Source organism: Rhinopithecus bieti, unplaced genomic scaffold (assembly GCF_001698545.2).
Source record: "Rhinopithecus bieti isolate Rb0 unplaced genomic scaffold, ASM169854v2 scaffold_63021, whole genome shotgun sequence".
NCBI lineage: Eukaryota > Metazoa > Chordata > Mammalia > Primates > Cercopithecidae > Rhinopithecus > Rhinopithecus bieti.
The window spans coordinates 110,589-130,989 of record NW_016823848.1 but is presented as its reverse complement, the minus strand read 5'-3'; the positions used below and the strand labels follow the sequence as shown (position 1 = coordinate 130,989).

General features: G+C 52.1%; 1 protein-coding gene across 1 annotated transcript in view; it reads left to right on the top strand.

Moving 5' to 3' along the window:
- The first annotated feature begins 217 nt into the window (after positions 1 to 217).
- The window catches only part of TET3 (tet methylcytosine dioxygenase 3), a 121,443-nt gene continuing 101,259 nt past the window's right edge, over positions 218 to 20,401 (top strand). Inside the window, 1 exon segment of the mRNA XM_017861844.1 lies at positions 218 to 536. Coding sequence (XP_017717333.1) covers positions 234 to 536 — 303 coding nt within the window. The 5' untranslated portion in view covers positions 218 to 233.

Sequence of the window (20,401 nt, the reverse complement as noted above, 5' to 3'; positions counted from 1 at the left end):
CGGGCCCCAGGAGGTGGGAGAGTGGCCCCCTACGGAGCCCGATCAGACTGCTGCAGAGGAGGTGAAGAGGGGTTGAGAAGAGGCATCCATCCACGAGACTGAAGCCACTTGCCTTCATCCTTGTGATTCTTGGCTGTTCTAGGCGAGAAGGACCTGTTGGTGGTTTTTGGAGGTGGCGGGAAACTGGACTGTGGTTCTGCCCCAGCACCTATGCCCCCACCTCTGGCAGCATCATGAGCCAGTTTCAGGTGCCCCTGGCCGTCCAGCCGGACCTGCCAGGCCTTTATGACTTCCCTCAGGGCCAGGTGATGGTAGGGGGCTTCCCGGGGCCTGAGCTCTCCATGGCTGGGAGTGAGTCCCAACTCCGAGGGGGTGGAGATGGCCGGAAGAAACGCAAACGGTGTGGTACTTGTGAGCCCTGCCGGCGGCTGGAAAACTGTGGGGCTTGCACTAGCTGTACCAACCGCCGCACGCACCAGATCTGCAAACTGCGAAAATGTGAGGTGCTGAAGAAAAAAGTGGGGCTTCTCAAGGAGGTAAGCTGGCCCTTGCTAGGCTACCCTGTCTCTTCCTTGAGGGCACGGTGATCACGGGGGTCTTGTTCAAGCAAGGCTCCTCCAGTTGAATCCATTCTCTCATTTCTGATCCTCTTGGTCCAACTTTAAGTAGGAGTGTAACTGACATGTTTGGGCTCCTTTGCAGGGCTGACAATTTGTGTGAGAGTAACTGGGTAGAAGGGGGATCTGAGCAGGCACCCTAATCTCTGATGTTTGCATTTGATGCGGGACTGTAATGTCTACCTTTACCTCTAGAAGTTTCTTGTCTTGCTGCTTGAAGCCTCAAATGTTGTATTTCAAGCTCATGCTAATGCTTGGATGACTTGGGCTTTGATAGTGTAAGATAAGGGATGGAGGCTGATGGATTTGGAGACAAAGTTTTGGATTGACAGCGTGGTTTTATGCTGCCCTGATGGAGTGGGATGTTTCTTTCATCGTTTTCTCAGATGGCCAGAGAGCCGGTTGAAACCGTTTGGGAATCTAATGACAAACTGATGATTTGGGTTCTCCTATCTTAGTTCTTCTTGCAGTCAAAAACTTTATTTCTGTGTTCTCAGGACCTAGCACAGTTCCTTGGCAGGTAGTAGGCACTCAGATACTAATTGCATGAATGGATGACATGCTTTTGAAACACCATCAACCCCAGAGAGGTGTACTCCCTTTATTTGGGGGTAGTAAGGTGGAGGAGGGAAGGAGATTTGGGATGAGAGCAGGCAGGGTGAGAAGGAAAGGGAGAGATGGTGACCTTGCATTGGCCATCTTTCCCTCCCATTTTAGTGGCGGACTGCCCCGGCTTGAGGTTGGTGACAGCCGAGACAGCAGAGAGTTGGCAGAAGTAGGGCTGAGCGAAGTTGAGCAGCTTAGGAGGAGCGGTGTAGCCGCTGAGGTCGCTCCAGGCAGTGGAACTGGTGCTGGACAGAGATGGAGGCCTGCGCTGTCTTCGAGCTCCCTCTGGCTCTGCCACTCATTTGTCCAAGGGTCCAGACAACTCGGGCCCCTTCTCTGGGCCTGTCTTTTCCTTGGGGGAAGTGGAGGAGTTGTACTTGATGTCTTTCAAAGTCCCTTCCAACTAGGCTGGGAGCTGCTTGCTTCTGAGGACTCGGGTCCCTGTGACTTCGTTGGGCTGGCGGCTCGTGCTCAGGGTTTCCCTGACGGCTGAGTGCAGAGCCGCACAGCGAGCTGGTGGGACTGGTCCCGTGGCTAGGAAGAAAGATTCAAGTGTTGAGAACAGGGAGGTGGGGTTGCTGGATATTTCTGCCCCTTCTCACCTTGTCTTGTCCGTGCCCTGTGGAAGCTGTATGTCCTGACCCAAGGACTGCAGACACGGAGCCCTGTTTCCCCTGTCTCTGGTTAAAGCAGACATCTGGATCACATACGCAGCCCCCAGCCCCAGCCTGGGAGACTTCTCTGTTGCTGGTGTTGGGGGTAGTTATGGTCCTGCTGGCCCAGTGCCCCATGGGTCGCTACTGAAAGCAGGGTAGTATGAAGCGGGGGAGGCTTTACTTCTGGATGTAAGAGCTGGTGCTTTGGTGTAGGGAGGAGCTGCTGAGCCTACTTTGTAAAGCTTGATTCCTTTGCGCCCTTGCTTCTAGCATTCCTTTTCTTCCCCAGCCCCCATTGTCTTACTCAGTTCCTCCCATAATTAAACCGGAGGGATGAGGATGCTGAGCTTCCTGGGCTAGATGTTCTTGGAAGCAGTGGCCCTTGTGAACTAAGTTGAAGTGCTGCTTTTGGCAACAACAGAACATACCTGAGTGAAAGGGACTGGGAGTGAGGCCAGAGCCTTGTCATCCTGTGTGTAAGCTGTCGGCCCAGGCTGCCGGGTGGTCTTGGTTAAGATATGATGGATCTGGGGTGGCTGAGGCTTAGAGACAACCCTGCTGAGAGATGCCTGCATCCCTGTTGCCTTTGCCATGGCCAACTGCCTCTCTAAGCCCCAGGGTCAGGTAAGGTGAGGCTGGACGGCCTTGGGTGTCCGAGGAGAGAGGGTCTACATGCTGATCTATGGATCAGTAGAGTCCTGTGTTTCTAGAGAAACAAAAGGGGACAGTGGAATGAGTTTTTTAATAAAGCTAACTTTCTGTGACTTAAAGAGCAGTACTTTTTTTCTAATGATAGGTTCTTTTCTACTTCTCGATGTTTAAAATATGCTTTCTTAAAATGTGCTTTATGAAGGTGTGATAGAAAGTAGACCTTTTTTTTTTTTTTTTGGTCCATGAAAGCTGAATGCCAGAGAGTCACTGTCTAGGGTATACTGCATTTAACAGGCATATCTCTGTCATAATTGAAAAGCTGAGACATGCCTGAGAGACTGCCAGAGTGGATGAGACCCTAAGACCAGCCCAGCATTTAGCAGATGCTGGGGACTGCTGGGACCATAACCATTGGATCTTAACAGCCATGTGGCAGAGGGAACATGTTCCAGGATTGGGGAGGTTGTTTTGGCCGTGACTGTTCAGGTGGGGTAGGACGCAGTATCCTAGGAGCCTCTCGGACATCAGACCATCTACCTGCATTCCTGCTGTGTGGCCCTTCCTCCTTTCTGTGAGAGCACTGTACTCTTCTGGGAACTCTTCCTTACTTCCCTTCTGTCTGCATCTCTTCTAGCTGCCCTTGGGGCTTCCTTTGAACTGTCTGCCTACAGTTACTTTATATCATCCTGTAAGGAGGAGATTATCTTGGGTTTTCCATCTTCTTTCCCTGCTCCTCACTCTTTTTCTCTGGGCTTTGTGGTTGGGGAGGAAGGGTGCAGGGGAATCCCTCAGAAAAGAAGTTCACTATTTTAGGACTAAAGACAGGCTCCCCCCAGGGATGGGCCTTCCTGCCCTAGGAGGAGGTGACTACTTCTCTAGGTCCTAATGTGAGGTTGGGGCAGGTTGGTAGTAGCTGTGGTCTTCCTTCCTAGTTCCAGGAAGAATTTAAAGGGAGGCTGTTTGATTTCATATTCTTTTTACCTGAGTGGTGGCTTGGTAGTACAATGAAGATGACTGATTAGAAAAGTAGGGTTTGGTGAGTATGGAAGCACAGTAGGTAGGGCTTAGAACCCAGAGTAAGTGCTGCGCCCTTCCTCTCTTGGGCAACCAGTGCTCCATCCCTTCTGTGTCCATTTTCTCAATTGTAAGATGGGAGTAACCCTTCTTTGTAGGGTTGTCATGAGGATTAAATGAGATAAAATATGCATAATGTCTGGCACATAGTAGGTAATCAATGCATGATGACAAAACATTCCTAAACATCTGGAAAAGGATGAATCTTTATGCATAAACAACTGTGCATTAGTCTTCGAGCTGTAAAGATGCAATACAAGGGCTAGGTGTGGTGGCTTACTCCTGTAATCCCAGAGCTTTGGGAGGCTGAGGCAGGAGGATCACTTAAGACCAGCCTGGGCAATGTAGCAAGACCCCATTGCTTTAAAAAAAAAAAATTAGCCAGGCATGGTGGCATGTGCCTGTAGTCCTAGCTCCTGGAAAGACTGAGGTGGGAGAATTGCCTGAGCCCACAGTGGGCCATATTCGAGCCACTGCACTCCAGCCTGCATACGACTCCAGATGCAGTACAAATTAAGCGTTTATCTCAAGGCATTCCCCTCACTTGCTCATAGAAGAACCGTGGGGCAGAATTGCGGAGCCAGGCAGAGGGAGGGAGGAGTTTGCCAACCTCTGTGCTAGGGGAGGAGGCTAGACATCAAGGAGTCACTATGGTCCTGGGCCTGACTGAAAAATTGCCCATGGGTGAGGGAAGTAAATAACTGTTAGAGCAGGAGAATGACCCTTAAAAAAATGCATGGAAAAATGTATGCATAAGTTTGAAAGCATGATTGAGGATATTATGGGTGAAAACGAGAGAAATGGAAAGATATAGGTTATGAGAATACTTTCTAGCCCTCAGCCAAGTGGATTTACAGCTTGAAACAGATCTCTGCCAGATCTGAGTCAAGATACCTTGGAATTGGGAATCTTTCAACAGTATCAGAACACCTGGTTAATCCTTGCCCATCCTGAAGATGGAGGCTGTGGAGAGGAATGCATTCAGGCTAGTCTTGGCATCAAAGGGAGAATTGACTAGAGAAGTGGAAGTGATGAGAATCTTTAGAGAAAGGGACCCAATCTGAGCATTTATCAAGCTTGAGAGGTTGGGCAGGGAGGAGTATTTACCATAGTCTTTAGAATATCGTCTTTAAAATGCAAGCAGTTTTTAACCCCATGGGCCACAGATTCTAAAATAAAACTAGTTAGAGGGATAGAATTGCTTGTTAAAAAGCAAACTCTGGCTGGGCATGGTGGCTCATGCTTGTAATCCCAGCACTTTGGGAGGCCAAGGCAGGCGGATCACCTGAGGTCAGGAATTTGAGACCAGCCTGACCAACATGGAGAAACCCCGTCTCTATTAAAAATACAAAATTAGCCAGGCGTGGTGGTGGGTGCCTGTAATCCCAGCTCCTCGGGAAGCTGAGGCAGGAGAATACCTTGAACCCGGGAGGCGGAGGTTGCAGTGAGCTGAAATTGCGTCATTGCACTCCAGCCTGGGCAACAAGAGTGAAACTCTGTGTCAAAAAAAAAAAAGGGAAACGCTGATAGAACAGTCATGAATGATAGCTTCAGGAGAAAGGTGTTGGTGGGACTAGGGAAGGACTGAGCCATCTGTGTGGCTGTATGGGCTATTCTCTAGTGAGTGAGGGGGTAAAAGGCCAAGCATTATGTGGAAAGTGGAGACATGGCACTGAAGCAGAGTCAGGAGTGTGGTCTAAGCCCTTAGAGGAGCATTAGGGAGTCCAGTGGCCAGAATGTGCTAAGCCTGTTGGAAAATGCTGATAATAATGTTTTGTGTAAGGTTCTAACAAGAGTGAGAAGGAAGAGGTAGGCTTACAACTTTCTAGGGATGGAGAGAGTGGACAGACACTGGGTCCCTGTGGTGTCGGAAGATATAACCTGGGGAAAACAGAGCCAGCCAGTTACCTTACCTGAGTCTGAGTCATTCGCTTCTTACTGAACACCTGCAGATGTGCTCGCAGAATCACAATCTTTTTTCTTTCTTTTTTTTTTGAGATGGAGTCTTGCTCTGTCGCCCAGGCTGGAGTGCCGTGGCTGGATCTCAGCTCACTGCAAGCTCCGCCTCCCGGGTTTAGGCCATTCTCCTGCCTCAGCTTCCCGAGTAGCTGGGACTACAGGCGCCCGCCACCTCGCCCAGCTAGTTTTTTTGTATTTTTTAGTAGAGACGGGGTTTCACTGTGTTAGCCAGGATGGTCTCGATCTCCTGACCTCGTGATCCGGCCGTCTCGGCCTCCCAAAGTGCTGGGATTACAGGCTTGAGCCACCGCGCTCGGCTCTTTTTTTTTTTAAGACAGAGTCTCGCTCTGTTACCCAGGCTGGACTGCCATGGCGTGATCTTGGCTCACTGCAACCTCCGCCTTCCCAGTTCAAGGGATTCTCCTGCCTCAGCCTCCTCAGTAGCTGGGATTACAGGCATGTGCCATCACACCTGGCTAATTTTTGTATTTTTAGTAGAGATAGGGTTTCACCATGTTGGCCAGGCTGGCGTTGAACTCCTGACCTCAGGTGATCTGCCCACCTTGGCCTCCCAAAGGCTGGGATTACAGGCGTGAGCCATTGCGCCCGGCCCTTGTTGTTTTTTTAAATAGAGACAGGGTCTCGCTGTTTTGCCCAGGCTGGTCTTGAACTCCTGGTGAATTACAATTTTTATGGAATTGTGATGATTGAAAGAGGGCCAAAAGGCCAGAGATAGGCGAAAAGTTCAATTTCTCAAAGAGATTTTGAAAATTGTAAATATATAAGCTTAATGTCAGTTTTTGACAGTTCTAGAACAGATTGTTTAAAAGGTGTTTTGTGAAACTTCAGAAAGGCAAGTGATAAACTTTGAGAGTGCCTGTGGTTCTTTTCAAAGCAGCTGAGGCAAATGAACAGATCTAGATTTCTATAAATAAATGATGGCATCTCCTGCCAGGTTGGACAGATGAGAAGTCCAATTTTTGACTTAAAGTCATCTTAGAGGGAGGTCACTGATATGACTGCCCTATTCAGTCTGTTGACCATGTAGATCAGGGGTTCCACATTGGGATCACCTGGGAAATGTAACAAAACATGGTGCCCAGACCCCACTCCCAAGGGATTCTGATTTAATTGCTCCAGGGTGGACCAAACTGGTCTGGGGCTCCCATGTGTACCTAATGTGTAGTTAGCATGGAAACCCTCTGATGCAGATGAGAGACTGTGAGGTGATGGGCACCTACCTGGACTCTTCTATGGCAAATTACTCACTGAGTCCTGGGACACCTGCATGGTCCACAGCCTCACTTCCACCTTGCTACTCGGTGGACCAACAGCATTGGCATCACCTGCAAGTTTGATAGAACTGCAGAATGTCCAGCCCTACCCCAGACCTGCTGTATTGAAATCTGCACTTTAACCGGATCCCCAGGTGATTTGTATGTCCTTGAAAGTTTGAGGAGCTGTCTACAGCATTTCTATGACCAGAAGGGCATGGGACATGGAGCAAGTGGGGCAGGGAGCGGGTGTGGTGATAAATAAGCTGTGATGAACAGGCAAAGAATTCGAAGTGCCAGCAAGGGTAAAGAGCATGACCCAACCCATTTCCTGACCCTCTAAACTGGGGAGACAAGTACCTCTTGAGATTTACTGCATGTTTCTGCTTGTTCTTCTGGTATTTGTTTCCTTCTAGTTTAGTGAGTTATCAGTAAAACCTATCAATAAAACTAATCTACAAAGTTATCAGAGAACTCGTGTATTTGTTCTGACAATAGTCAGGAAAGGGCTCTCAGAAGATGTTTGCGGCTCAGCAGCCTGATTCAGGAGGTTGGAGCTCCATGACACAGTAGCAGATAGTGGTGGTTGTGTAGAGGAGGGGGTGTGTCCATAGAATCTTAGGTCTCATGGAAGGACCTGGAAGCTTATGGAACAGAATGGATGTGTGCCCTTTTCACAAGATGAGGTAGTAGGCAAGTCAGATCTGTGGGTGTGGTGGGTGGGTGGGTGGCAGTGATGATGCAGTTATTACGTTGAATGATAGAACAAGGGGCTAAGGAGGTTGGGGCAGTCAAGTACAGTGAGCCCCAGTAAGACTCAATGGGATTTAATCAGGGCAAATGCAAAGGCCTGTACTTGTTTCAAAAAAGAAATGTACGAACTCTGGCTTCCTAGCAAGTAGAAAGAACTGAAACTCTAAAAAGGAATGTTGACAGTCTGTCTTGAAATCTGTCAGAGTGGTCACGTGCAGGACAGCTGAAGGAAACAGGGCTGTTCAGCTGCTGATGAGTAGAGGAACACAGGCTCAGGCAAAGCCTATATGAAGAGGAGGTCAGTTCCCTCACTGGAAGGAGTATGCAGGAGTTTTATTAGTGGGTGAAAGTCATTAGACAGACTGAACCCACGTTAGAAGAAAGAATTGTGTAGCATTTATGGCTATTCCAGCACTGAGGAACTAGCCCTGAGAGGTCCTGTGTGACCAGTGCCTGCACGAGTCTGGGTGCTGCCTAGCAGGGAAGTTATGAGGATGCCCTCTGGGTTGTGGGGAAGTGGGGAGGAAGATTCACATTTGGCGGTCTCTTGCTAAGATTATGTGAAGTATATTATCAGGTCTATTTTTTGTTTTGTTTTGTTTTGTTTTTGATACGGAGTCTCCCTCTGTCTCCCAGGCTGGAGTGCAGTGGTGCGATCTCGGCTCACTGCAACCTCCGCCTCCCAGGTTCGAGCAGTTCTCCTGCCTCAGTCTCCTGGGTAGCTGGGATTACAGGCACGCATCACCATGCCTGGCTTATTTTGTATTTTTAGTGGAGACGGGGTTTCCCCATGTTGGCCAGGCTGGTCTCAAACTCCTGACCTCAGGTGATCCACTCGCCTTGGCCTCCCAAAGCCACTGGGATTATAGGCATGAGCCACTGCGCCTGGCCTATCAGGTCTATTTTCATGTTTTGTTTTTGTTTTTGTTTTTTGTCTGTTTGTTTTGACAGAGTCTTGCTTTGTTACCCAGGCTGGAGTACAGTGGCATGATCTCAGCTCACTGCAACCTCCGCCTCATGGTTCAAGTGATTCTCCTGCCTCAGCCTCTCAAGTAGCTGGGACTGCAGGTGTACACCACCATGTCTGGCTAATTTTTGTATTTTTAATAGAGACAGGGTTTCACCATGTTGGCCAATCTGATCTTGAACTCCTGACCTCAGGTGATCCACCCACCTTGGCCGCCCAAAGGGCTGGGATTATAGGCGTGAGCCACTGCACCTGGCCTATTTTCATGTTTTTTTAGACAACTACATGCAAGAGAGGCATCTATCTTAGACTGCAGCATTTTGGTCAACTTTTAGACTTAATCTTAGACCTAGACCTAATCTCAGACCTCTGTTGGGGTAAGGTCTGTGAACTTTTTTGAAAATTTCAGCCACATGTTATGTGAATGTGCAGGGGTGTGTTTTCTCAGGGGAGAGGGTCCATGGTTTTTAGCAGATTGTCAAGGGTATTCAGGACCTCCCCAGATTTAAGAAGCATGCTCTACCTGAGCCGTCTAATATAGTTGCCATCGGCCGCAGATAACTATTTAAATTTAAATTTAAATTAGTTAAGATTATATTCAGTGACTCAGTCATACTAGTCGACTTTCAAATGCTTGTCAGCCACATGTGGCTAGTGGCTTGTGGCTTATGTATTAGACAGTGCAGATAGCATTTCTGTCATCACAGGAGGTTCTATAGGACAGTGCTGGGAGCCAGCCTTAGAGTGACCCTATGTGGTCCCTGAACCCTCACCAAGGGTTCTTTTTAGGTTGGGAAAATAGCTTCTGAATTGGCAGCTCTCAGGGTTTGGGATCCCAGCCTCCACCCCGAAGTAAGTGGTGAGGTCTCTGGACAGTACTTTCCTGGGTTCTAACCCACCGCACAGTCTACTGCTTCTCCTTGAAGGCACGGCCATGCTTTACTTGTCTGCTATGGGAGAGCACAGGGACAGGAGTGAGGTGGCGTGCACCACCCAGAGGCTGTCTGGATCCCTAGTGGGGAAAATGACTCCTCCCCACCTACAGTCTTGGTCAGCAGCCCCACTGAGCTGTGTTCATGTTGACTTCCAGCTCCAAACTTATCTCCTGGGTCCTGCCAGAGTTTTCCTCTCTGTCATGGGTTTTCTTGTTCTGGAAAGGACAATGTGGTGACTGGGTGGGCCAGAAGACCAGGTCCAGGGTCTCAGGAGTTGTCACTAATTTTCCACTCCATTCCCCTTCACTTCTTTACAGCTCCTTTTTGGAATGAGGGGACGATGCTCAGGAAGAGAGGAGGTATTGGAAAGGAAAGAGACCCCTTTGTCTTCCTTTTGAGCCCTGCTACAGCCTGGCTGGCTGTTTCTGGGGGAGCACTTTAGAGTTGCTGTGGGCGTCTGCCTTTGTCTGTGCAGGGCATAGGCACTGCACAGTTGCCACACCCAGGGTGGACACATCCCTTGGTGGCCTTGTCTCCTGTCATTTGCATAGGAAATCTGATAACCTAAGATTATTTTTTTTTTTTCATTTTGAGACAAGAGTCTCGCTCTGTCCCCCAGGCTGGAGTACAGTGGCATGACCTTGGCTCACTGCTACCTCCAATCCTGGATTTGAGCGATTCTTGTGCCTTAGCCTCCCAAGTAGCTGGGATTACAGGCAGGCACCACCACACCTGACTAATTTTTGTATTTTTAGTAGAGACAGGGTTTCGCCATGTTGGCCAGGCTGATCTTGAACTCCTGGACCTCAGGTGATCTGCCTGCCTCGGCCTCCCAAAGTGCTGGGATTACAGGCGTGAGCCACCATGACTGGCTGGATAACCTAAGTTTTTGTTAACTACTGAGGGAAGGGTCAAAAAGAAGGCTGGCAGCCCATTGTAAGATCACTGGCCGGCCGGGCGCGGTGGCTCAAGCCTGTAATCCCAGCACTTTGGGAGGCCGAGACGGGCGGATCACGAGGTCAGGAGATCGAGACCATCCTGGCTAACACGGTGAAACCCCGTCTCTACTAAAAAATACAAAAAAAAAAAAAAACTAGCCAGGCGAGGTGGCGGGCGCCTGCAGTCCCAGCTACTCGGGAGGCTGAGGCAGGAGAATGGCGTGAACCCGGGAGGCGGAGCTTGCAGTGAGCTGAGATCCGGCCACTGCACTCCAGCCCCGGCGACAGAGTGAGACTCCGTCTCAAAAAAAAAAAAAAGATCCCGGCCTGGCCTTCGGGGGGCCCCGGGTATGGGGGTTTGTTGCCTGCTTGCTTCAGGTAGCACAAGTATGCAGCTGGGGCACTGTTGATGGCGGTTCCTGCACTGCTGGCTGTGACTTGTATGAATTCTAGCTCTGTTGTGTCCTACCTCTACCGTACCTAACTAGGGTGTTAGTGGACAAAATAAGGCACCTCTCACTGCTGCTAGAGCAGGAATTCTAGATTCTCAGAATGGATGGGGAGTTGCATTGGATGGAATTATTTGGTGGTATTGGCCAGACTGTGGGTCCCCCATGCCTCCTGCCCCTCCTAATTACTGCTGGTTCGNAAAAAAAAAAAAAAACTAGCCAGGCGAGGAGGCGGGCGCCTGCAGTCCCAGCTACTCGGGAGGCTGAGGCAGGAGAATGGCGTAAACCCGGGAGGCGGAGCTTGCAGGGAGCTGAGATCCGGCCACTGCACTCCAGCCCCGGCGACAGAGCGAGACTCCGTCTCAAAAAAATAAAAAATAAAAAAGATCACTGGCTGGCCTTCGGGTGGCCACAGGTATGGGGGTTTGTTGCCTGCTTGCTTCAGGTAGCACAAGTATGCAGCTGGGGCACTGTTGATGGCGGTTCCTGCACTGCTGGCTGTGACTTGTATGAATTCTAGCTCTGTTGTGTCCTACCTCTACCGTACCTAACTAGGGTGTTAGTGGACAAAATAAGGCACCTCTCACTGCTGCTAGAGCAGGAATTCTAGATTCTCAGAATGGATGGGGAGTTGCATTGGATGGAATTATTTGGTGGTATTGGCCAGACTGTGGGTCCCCCATGCCTCCTGCCCCTCCTAATTACTGCTGGTTCGGGGAAGTCTCAGGAAAGGAGTACGGAGATGCTGGGTCAAAAAGAAGTAACAAAGTATTAGACTAGAGTCTGCTCCACTGCTGAGTTTTTCTTGTGGGGAGAACATGGGTGGCTCTCTCCTGTCCTGTTTTTTATTGATTGATCTGCCCTTTAAGGTAAGCTCTGTGTGCCCCAGTTCCCTTAATGATGCTGGGAATGATCCTGGAGCTCTAGAAGAGAGAGGGACGGCAGATTCTTACTGTGAGGGCAGGGTCCCGCCTGTACTGTGTTCATGCTGCAGGATGGGGTGAGGTGCAGTGAGGGGAGAGGGGGTTGTGAGGGCCAGTGGGAGAAGAGCTGGTGCCAGGAGGACAAGGAGAGAGAGACACCTTCCTGGTGTATCCTGGGTCCCAGGATCTACAAGGTCCCTTGTACTGGAGGTGGCCAGCCCCTCTCTCTGGTGCTGCTTCAGTTTCCCGAGGCAGGACATCATCTGCTTTGACCTACAGACAGGCAGGTGGCCCTCCTGGCCCCATTCAGCAAACCTTGGCTGGGACTAGCTGTTTGCTGGGTGCTGCACTGAGTCTGAGCAGTAAGTAAAGGGAGGCACATTAACTCTGTCCTTAATGATCTTGCCGTCTGGGGAGGGAGACAAGCATGAAAACAAATAATTACAGTACATTCTGATAGGGCTAAAAGGGAGGGATGCCTTGAGGGCAGAGACTGGCCTTAGTCACCTTTGGGCCCATAGAGCCCAGCCAGGAAGGGAAGGGACATGTCTTGAGAGTATAGTGACATGTGAAGGATGAGGAGGAGAAGGTCTTCCAGGAGGGGGAAGCACCTCCCTGATCTTGCAGTGTGTAGAGATGCTACCTGATGCTGGCGGCAGGGTGTGGAAGGATGAGGACAGATTGCTGGGTACCGCCTGAGGATCCTAGAGATGAAAGGTTAGATGCTTTGTGTTAATTCCTCTTGAAAGTCTTCTGCTAGGGCTATACCCAGGTTTCTATCTCAGCATTCATGCCCCACCTTCTCAACAGCATCATACAGTCGCTTGTTATCTGCTTAGGTCCTAGAACATTTGGTGGTTCAAGGCTGTTGAATTTGGGGCGAGGAGACCCTGACGAGGTTCACAGACTATAAGACCTTTTCACAAGCATCTTGAAGGGCATGTAGGGTGTAGGCAGAGTGTCACCTGCTACCTGTCAGTCTGGGAGGCCCTGGATGCATGCTGTTTGCTGGTAGGAAGCACGAAGATGGAATTGTTGGCTGGCTCCGACTTGTTTCCCTTGAGTGTTGCTGGGTGCCTTGGTTCAGTCTGGTTCTGCTGCATCTCCAAGGAGAGGAGCATCTTTTCTTCTGTTGCTGCTGCTCCTCCTCCTCCTCAGCCTCCTCCTCCCTGTGATTGTCGTTGACACAGACTTCCGCTGCCAAAGCTAATTGTGAGGCCTGATCAGTGAATGAAGGCAAAGGCAGTTCCCATGACAACCGCAAAGAGTTTCAAATATAGGGGATGATGTGTGTGTGATGGGCGGCAATTACTTGGGTGGAAATTGATGCGTGGACACCGGGGACTTCAAACATAGGCTCTGAAGGTGGAGGGGGTGTTGGGTTTTTTTTGGCAGGATCCTTTGTGTGATGGAGAGAAAAGGAGGTCACAGACTTCCCTCATAGTCAATTCCAAGTGCCTTCAGTGTGTGGAACGTAGGCATAGCCCTGCAGGGGCTTTGGAGAGGCACAGCTCCAGTCATTCTGGTTGGGGATGCAGGACACACAGAGAGACAAATAACAGTACCAGGGGTGAGATAAGAAATGTTAGAAGTGCTGTTGGTTGGCAGAAGACTGGTGTAATCAGAGAAGGCTTCCTGGAGGAAGCAGGGCTTAAACTGAGCTTTGAAGTAAAGCCCTGTGAAGAGTGACCTCATTCAGGACACAGCCATGGTGAGAGAGGATGAGAAGCCTGTCTCTCTCTACCCTCTACCAGCTCTAGAAGAGGTAGGTGGATATGAAAATCATAGAGCAACACAGAGCAGCCTTGGCTGTGCTGCTGCAAGTGAAGGGGTGGCAAGAACCCTGTGCATTCATTTTCTGGCTGTGTGACCTTGGGCAAGGTACTTAGCCTCTCTGTATCCCAATTCTTCATCTGTAAAATGGGCACAAATATTTCCTGTCTCATTGGTTTGTTTAGAGAGTTAAGTAAGATGTACAGTATATCATGCTGTAGGTATGGGGCCTGACATGGGATTGGTGCTTGGTTGATTTCTTGTAAATCCCCCCAAGAATGTGTCTGGTCATGTCTGTGTTTCTTGGTCTTTGAATATCTGTGTGGAATCCAGCCTGTGGGTATCCATTTTGCGTGTCCTGGAAGCGAGTAAATCCATTCACCTCTCCAGTGGGGAGGGCTGTGGCTCCATTCCTCCTGCTGGGAGCACAGCAGGGTCTGGGGGTTGTGACAGAAGGTGTGGAGGGGAGGGACCCTTGGCCCCCATGCAGAGGGGTTCTAAGTACCTGTGAGTGGTCACTGTAAAGTGCAAAATTTAGAAAAGGGGGCAGATAGAGATGGGAGGAGGATCAAGAGGGAAGTGGAGAACATACCGGCTGGAGGCAGAGTAGCCCTGGCATGCACCTCTGTGACTCCCTTGAGCCCAGGCATTCCACGAGCCTCAGAAGAGGGAATGAGGCCAGGGTGAGATGGGGTTGGGAGCAGGTGGACTGCCTGGGGGACTATGGGCTCCTCTTCTGGGCTGCTTCTCTGGTGTAGCCGAGGGCTGCTGGAGGGCAGGGTGGGGACCTGTGTTTGGGGTAGGACTGAATTACACAGGGAAGTGAGTGGAGCCAGGAGTTGGGGTGGGAACTGGGCTCTGTGGCTCCTTCAGGCTGCTGAGGAAGATAGGTGCTGGTTGAGCAAGTCTGGGAGGAGATCACAGTTCAGTTCTGGCAGGTCCTGCCCTCCCAGGACAGCAGGTGTCCCTCAGGACCTTGAGGACCTCAGGGAGAAGACTGACCAGGAGAGGGGACTCCACATCTCAGTGCCCAGCCCCCTGCCTCTCCACCCTCCTTGTGTAGAAACTTGGCTCAGCACATTCCAGCTCTGTGCAGAGCCTAGGAAAGTAGGGAAGACAGGGCCCCCGCCCACGTGGGAGGACTGCCGTGTAAATAAATAACTATGCTTCATTGTGACTGGTGCCCTGGAAGAAGCAGTACACTGCTCTGTCAGGACCTGGGAGGAGCGGATGATGCTCATGGGAGCTTGGCGATCTGAGAAACTGGCAGGGGGAGGCAATGTTTAAGTCTTGTACCACATTAGCTTGCCAGGTCGGGGGAGGTGGAGAGGGATCCAGGCAGAAAGAGCAGCACCGGGAAGTCTCTGAGGCATGAAAACATTACTAGATCCATAGTTTAAAGGAAAGTGATTGGGTTCAAGTGACCTCAGTCTTCTTTGTATCTCCCTGGGGTTGGCAGAGGCGGACAGAACTTAGAGAATTGGAAAGAGAAGGACCTAGATTTGAATTCCAGCCCACCACTCACCAGCTGTGTTGACAGGCAAGTTAACATCGCGAAGTCCTTCCATTGCCCTGTTAGAGATGAGGTTGTATGTGGGGTAAGTGAAGTGAGGATGATCCTACAACATGGTTGGCACAGGGCCTGGCATGTAGCAGGGGCTTGATAAACTGTGGCAGCCGCTGCAGCAATCCTACTAGTTGTTACTGTCCAAGCAGTGTTTGTCTCTCCTATCCAGCAGCAGACTGTATGGGGGGTAGGTGTGAGGGCAGTTTTGGGGACCAGGATAAAGGAGGGACTCCACTTGGCCTGGTCATTGTCAAAGTTGAGGGGCACAGAAACCCATTGTTCCACCTGACCCGTGCTCAGGACACTGTTCCTTGCCCTGCTTTGCCACCTGCCTCCCTCCCTGCCCTGGGAGGAGCCCAGGAGGGCTGCCCTTTGTTGACAGGGGGAGGCAGATTTGGGCCCTGATGCCTCCTGGAGTCTCCTCACTGGAGGCCAGCTTTCCTGTCTCTCCACAGGCAGCCCATCCTGTTCTGAGTACCCGCTTTGGGCCCCTGGGGAGGGGACAGCAATTAGACATCTGTGGTGTAGTGGGTAGGAGAGCGAATCACTGGGTCAGGGGATCTCAAACATCCTATCTCATCCTGTGAGTCACTTCTCCCTGGCCTCAGCTTATTCATCTGTGAGAATGAGAAGCAGCACCCAGTGAGCTCTTCCAGAAATTGATTCACCTGCAGTGAATCCTCACAACTGGATGAGGTAGCTGCTATTTCTAGTTTGGTTTTATAAGATGAGCAAAGAGTCTATGAGAGGTAAGTTACAACTAGCTAGTGATGGAGCCTGGAGTTTGTGGGTACCGAAGTGTGTAGAAGTCATTTCCTGGGAGGTAGAAGCTCTGGGGTGTTCAGCTACAGGGAGGGACTGGGGTGGGGAATGATGTGCCCCGGGTGGCCCAGGAAGTAAATCCAGGAGTGGATTGCAGGGCCCAACTCTCCCTTCTCTGTTCTTTCTCATCCTGCCCTCTTTTCAGTCTCCTGATGCAGCTTTCAAAGGCTGAGTCTGGAAACTGGAAGGCCAGAGCTCTTGGGGTCTCGGCTACCTCCCCTCCTCTGCCTTTTCCAGAGATGGGAAGCCCTGAGGTCTGGGGACCCTTGGGATCCTCCAAGAGTGGAGAACCCATTGTGGGTTGTTGGTGGGGAGGCTGTCTTGGATGGGTACATTCTGGCGGGTCTGGGGGGTGATCCTAGAGTGAGGTGTGGGTGTTTGTGTGTGTGGAGGAGGGCAGGGTTGACACAGGAGGTGTGGGCTCTGAGGAGCCTGTTTTCTGAGGTGGGCGCTGGAGCAGGGAGGAGCAGAGAGCTGCATAGCTGTTAAGAGTATGGTCTTCAGAGCTGACAGACCTGGCTCAGAGTCCCGGCTCTACTGTTTCCTGGCTGCGTCACCTTGGGTAAGTTGTTTCACTTATTTTATCTCCTCATCTGCAGAATGGAGTAAAGGTTCGTGCTGCCAGGACTTTTTCTTCTTTTTTGAGGATGAAGGGCTATTGCACCTCATGCCCTTGTGACAGGGCCCGGTGCCGTCCTAGCTTCTGCCAGGATGATGCTGGGGTTAGATAGTGGGTAAGCGGGAATCCCCCCAGCGTCTGCTCCGCTCCGCCCGGAGGCGCAGTCTGTCATCTTTGATCCTGGAGACGCAGAGGATGCCTTCTGGGTATTACCTTCAGGGTCCCCGCGGGAGGAGGCCGGGGGTGCCCTGGGATGCCCCAGCCTGCTGGGGAGCGGCACGGCGGGCCTGGGAAGCAGCCAGCGCGGCTCAGCAGCACCCTCAGAGGCGCCCCCGCCTCCCGGCTGGGCAGGTCCGCCGGGCGGGGGCAGGGCCGGCCGCGGGGATTGGCTAGCGAGCGCGCCGCCCCTCGCACACCAGCCCGGCGGCAGGGAGGGGAGCGCAGCCGGGCAGCTGGGCCGGCCGCCCTCCTCTGCAGTGCCTCCCTCCGCGCGCTCCCTCCGCGGGATAATGGGAGGGCCCGTCCGGCCCGGCATTGCACCAGAGGAGGCCGGCGAGGGAGGGAGCGCGCGGGCCGGGGATTGGCCGGGCGGGACGCGGCCGGGGGTCGCCGTCCTCTCGGCATCTTGGGGGGGGGGCTTCTCAGGGAGGAGAAATGAAACAAAAACACACCTGGGAAGGCGGAGGAGCCGCACCCGGTCTGCCGTGACCCGGGCGGCGCTGGCAGGCAGGAAGGGATGGTCCCGATAGCCTTTCTTCCCCGGGCTGCCATCCTCCGTTTTCGCCTCCTTCCCCTCAGCCGCGGCTTGGGGGGCTGTAGCAGGAGGACTTTGCCTGGCTTCCCGGTACCTCCTGGCTCACACGTTCCTCTGGGGCTTTCTTTGCAGGTGGAATAAAGCTGGGGTGAAAGGCAGCCGGGCCGTGCGGGACAAGAGGCGGCCTGTCAGGTACTTGCTGTGCTGTGGTGTGCGTGCGCTGTGTGTGGTGCGGTGAGTGGTTTTGGGACCGGTTGGATAAAATAAAGGGCTCCTCTTTGGGTGAATCCCTTAATCTCCACTGTGTGTGTAGCAAGCAGCTGAGGGGGAGGGGCGGCGGGGGTGTGGAGGCGGCCAATGTTCATCAGGGCCTGTGTGGCGGGTTTTGTTTGCGCATTCTTTTTGCCTTTCTCAGCTGGATGGTTTTGGGTGCAGTTTGGGTTTGGGTTTGGTTGAACTGTTTTTTTGGTTTGTTGTTCTTGGGGTTTTGTGTTTTTTTTTAAGACATGCAACCCACATCCCCACCCCTTGCTCTGGAAATCTCTCGAGAATGTCCCTAGAACTGTTGGGTTTGCATCCCAATTCTGGGCAGAAATCCCAGTGAGGGGGGGGGGAAGTGTGCGGGGCTGGGGTGGGGCCGTAGGAGGAGGGGAATATTGGGCCGGCCTCCTGAGTCTGAAGCTGATAGGGTGTCTATTAGTCATTGCTGCTGTCCCATGCGAGATGGCTGCGAGGGGGAGAGGAGGTGGTGGGGGTGAGGATATTTTGGGTTAGGGTGGGGGCTGATGCAAATCATGGCTTGAGATCGCGCGGCGTCTGCCTGCTTACTCATGGTGTGACTTAGTGTCTAGTGGGACTGGGGAAGAGGACGTGTTCCCAGGTGCGTGGGGGGAAGCAGGGAAGGGGGGCACTGCAGCTTCTCCTTGTGGTTGTCTGGCGGGGGTGGAGCCTGGGGTATTTGGGGCAGGGAGAGGGGAGAGTCCATTGGAGTATCAGCCATTACTAGGAAATCACAGATATTCCTCCCAGGTTGGCATGGATCCGATCAGTAGGTTTCCTTGAGCTTGTCCCCCTTTTCAGGGCTAAGGAGCCACTGTGAGTTTGGGATTACTCAGCAGTATCCTCTGCTGGCCCGGGGCGGAGAAAACAGATTGGGAGGTGGCTCTGTGTGGCTGCCTCGCAAGTCCAAGAGCAGAGAGGCTGGAAGGGAGCATGGGGGAGGTGGGCAGGGTCAGGGCTTATGGGACTCTTCCTAGCGGAGAGGAAGCGTGTTCCTGCCCCTGCCTCAGCCCACCTGCCCCCTCGGCCGCAGGAGTCTTCAGGGAGCTGGGGATCTTGGTTGCTTGGGTAGCAGGTGGGTGAGCTGTGAGTGTCCCCAGATGCCCTTAGTTTCCTCCCTGGAAATTCTCTTCCCGCCCCCTGGGAAAGCTGTGGGAAGCTCCATGGAGGTGCTGGAAGTGGCATCCTGCCACCTCACTGACTGGATAGGGATCCTGGTAGGGAGGGGCTCTGCTTTCCACGTGGGGGATAGGGGCTTCTGGGCAAAGCTGCAGGGTGTATCAGGAGGGCCTGGATAGTTCTCTGGCTTTGTCCCAAGGAACTTGAGGCAAGGAAGTGCTTGGGGAAAGGTGTGAATTTTGCTTCTAGAGCAGCTTCTGGGAAGGAGAAGAGCCAGGGGGCATCGGCTCCCCTGTCTAGTGGGTGTGCTTTGGTGAGACTGGGAGTAGTGGATGATCACCTGGGATGAGGTGGTGGGAGGTCCGGAGGTGACAGAGGGCAATTGATATGGGTGATACTGTGGGTGGGGAGGAGAGAGCTGAGCTCACCTCAAGCTGGCTCTCACTACACACTCTTTTGTACACTCTTCTCCGGAGCAGAACCCCCAGGTTCCGCCTCTGCTTCCTCCCCTTGCCTCCTGCTGCTGCCTGGAGGAGTTGTAATCACCTCGTGTGCTGTTGGAGGGGTGTGGGCACAGAGATCATAGAGTAGACCTGCTCTGTCTCCCAGCCTGGGGAAAGCAGGCCAAGGGGATGAGGACAGATGGACTCAGGGAGGGGGCAGGCCCCTCCCTCCTCTGTATCTCCAGCCTTGTCAGCCTAGAGCTTCCCGCTTTGCTGGGAGAAAGGACGGGCTGGCAGGTTTGTTTACTCCCGAAAGCACCCCCTTCCGCTGTAGTGATGGCTCTCCCTGGCAGACCCGCTTCTCTTCAGCTCTTTCCAAGCGTGTTCTCCGTGTCTCCCTGCCTGCTGGCCCCAGATGGAGGCTGGTTTTCCGCAGTCCTGCTGGAAGCTCCCAGCCTAATACCCCAGCCCTTAGTGTTGTGGACGTGTGGCAAGGGCTACTTGAAAATCCAAAGGAAGCCTTCCTAACAAGTCTTCCTCCTTCCCCCTTCTCAGAGTAGGGCCTGAGCCAGCTGAGTTTTTAAAACTCTCAGGTTGTATCTATGCTTGTTTTTATTGTTCAGTTGTCTGAGAATCATATGCAGCTCAGGCACTGCCAACAAACACTGAGGTCTGAGTCTTCTGTCCCTGGTGCCACCTTCACACATAGAGTTTCCTTGGGTGGCTAGTTGGCTGCAGTGTCCCATATACCCAGGGTGAGGCAGTTTTGCCAGAGGCGCTCCCATTTTCAGGTCGTGGTGTAAGATGGATATGTCTGATGGGTGAGCTCATCTTGGTCTGGTGTGAGATCAGACCAAGGCTCTGGGACACAGGACAAAGGGGTGTCACCAGCTATGTTCCTATGAGATGGGTGCTGGTTGAGGAAGCTCCATGGGAGAATGGTATCTAGTAGCTAGTGGGAATAGACACGTATACTGTGTGCTAAGTCCTGCCAGGGTTTCAAGAATACCTATGATGTGTGTATGAGTCCACATAGTGCCTAGCATAGGCACAGAGTTGAGCTTGGTAAATGCAAGTTGACGTTTTATTGTTTGGTGCATTACATGTCTACCCATGATATCTCAAGGAACATGCTATAGCAGACACTGTTGCTGCCACCTCCTCGTTGGCTGCCTGGAGAGGTGTGAGTGTCCAGTGCCGAGAACACCGGGCCGCCCTGCTTT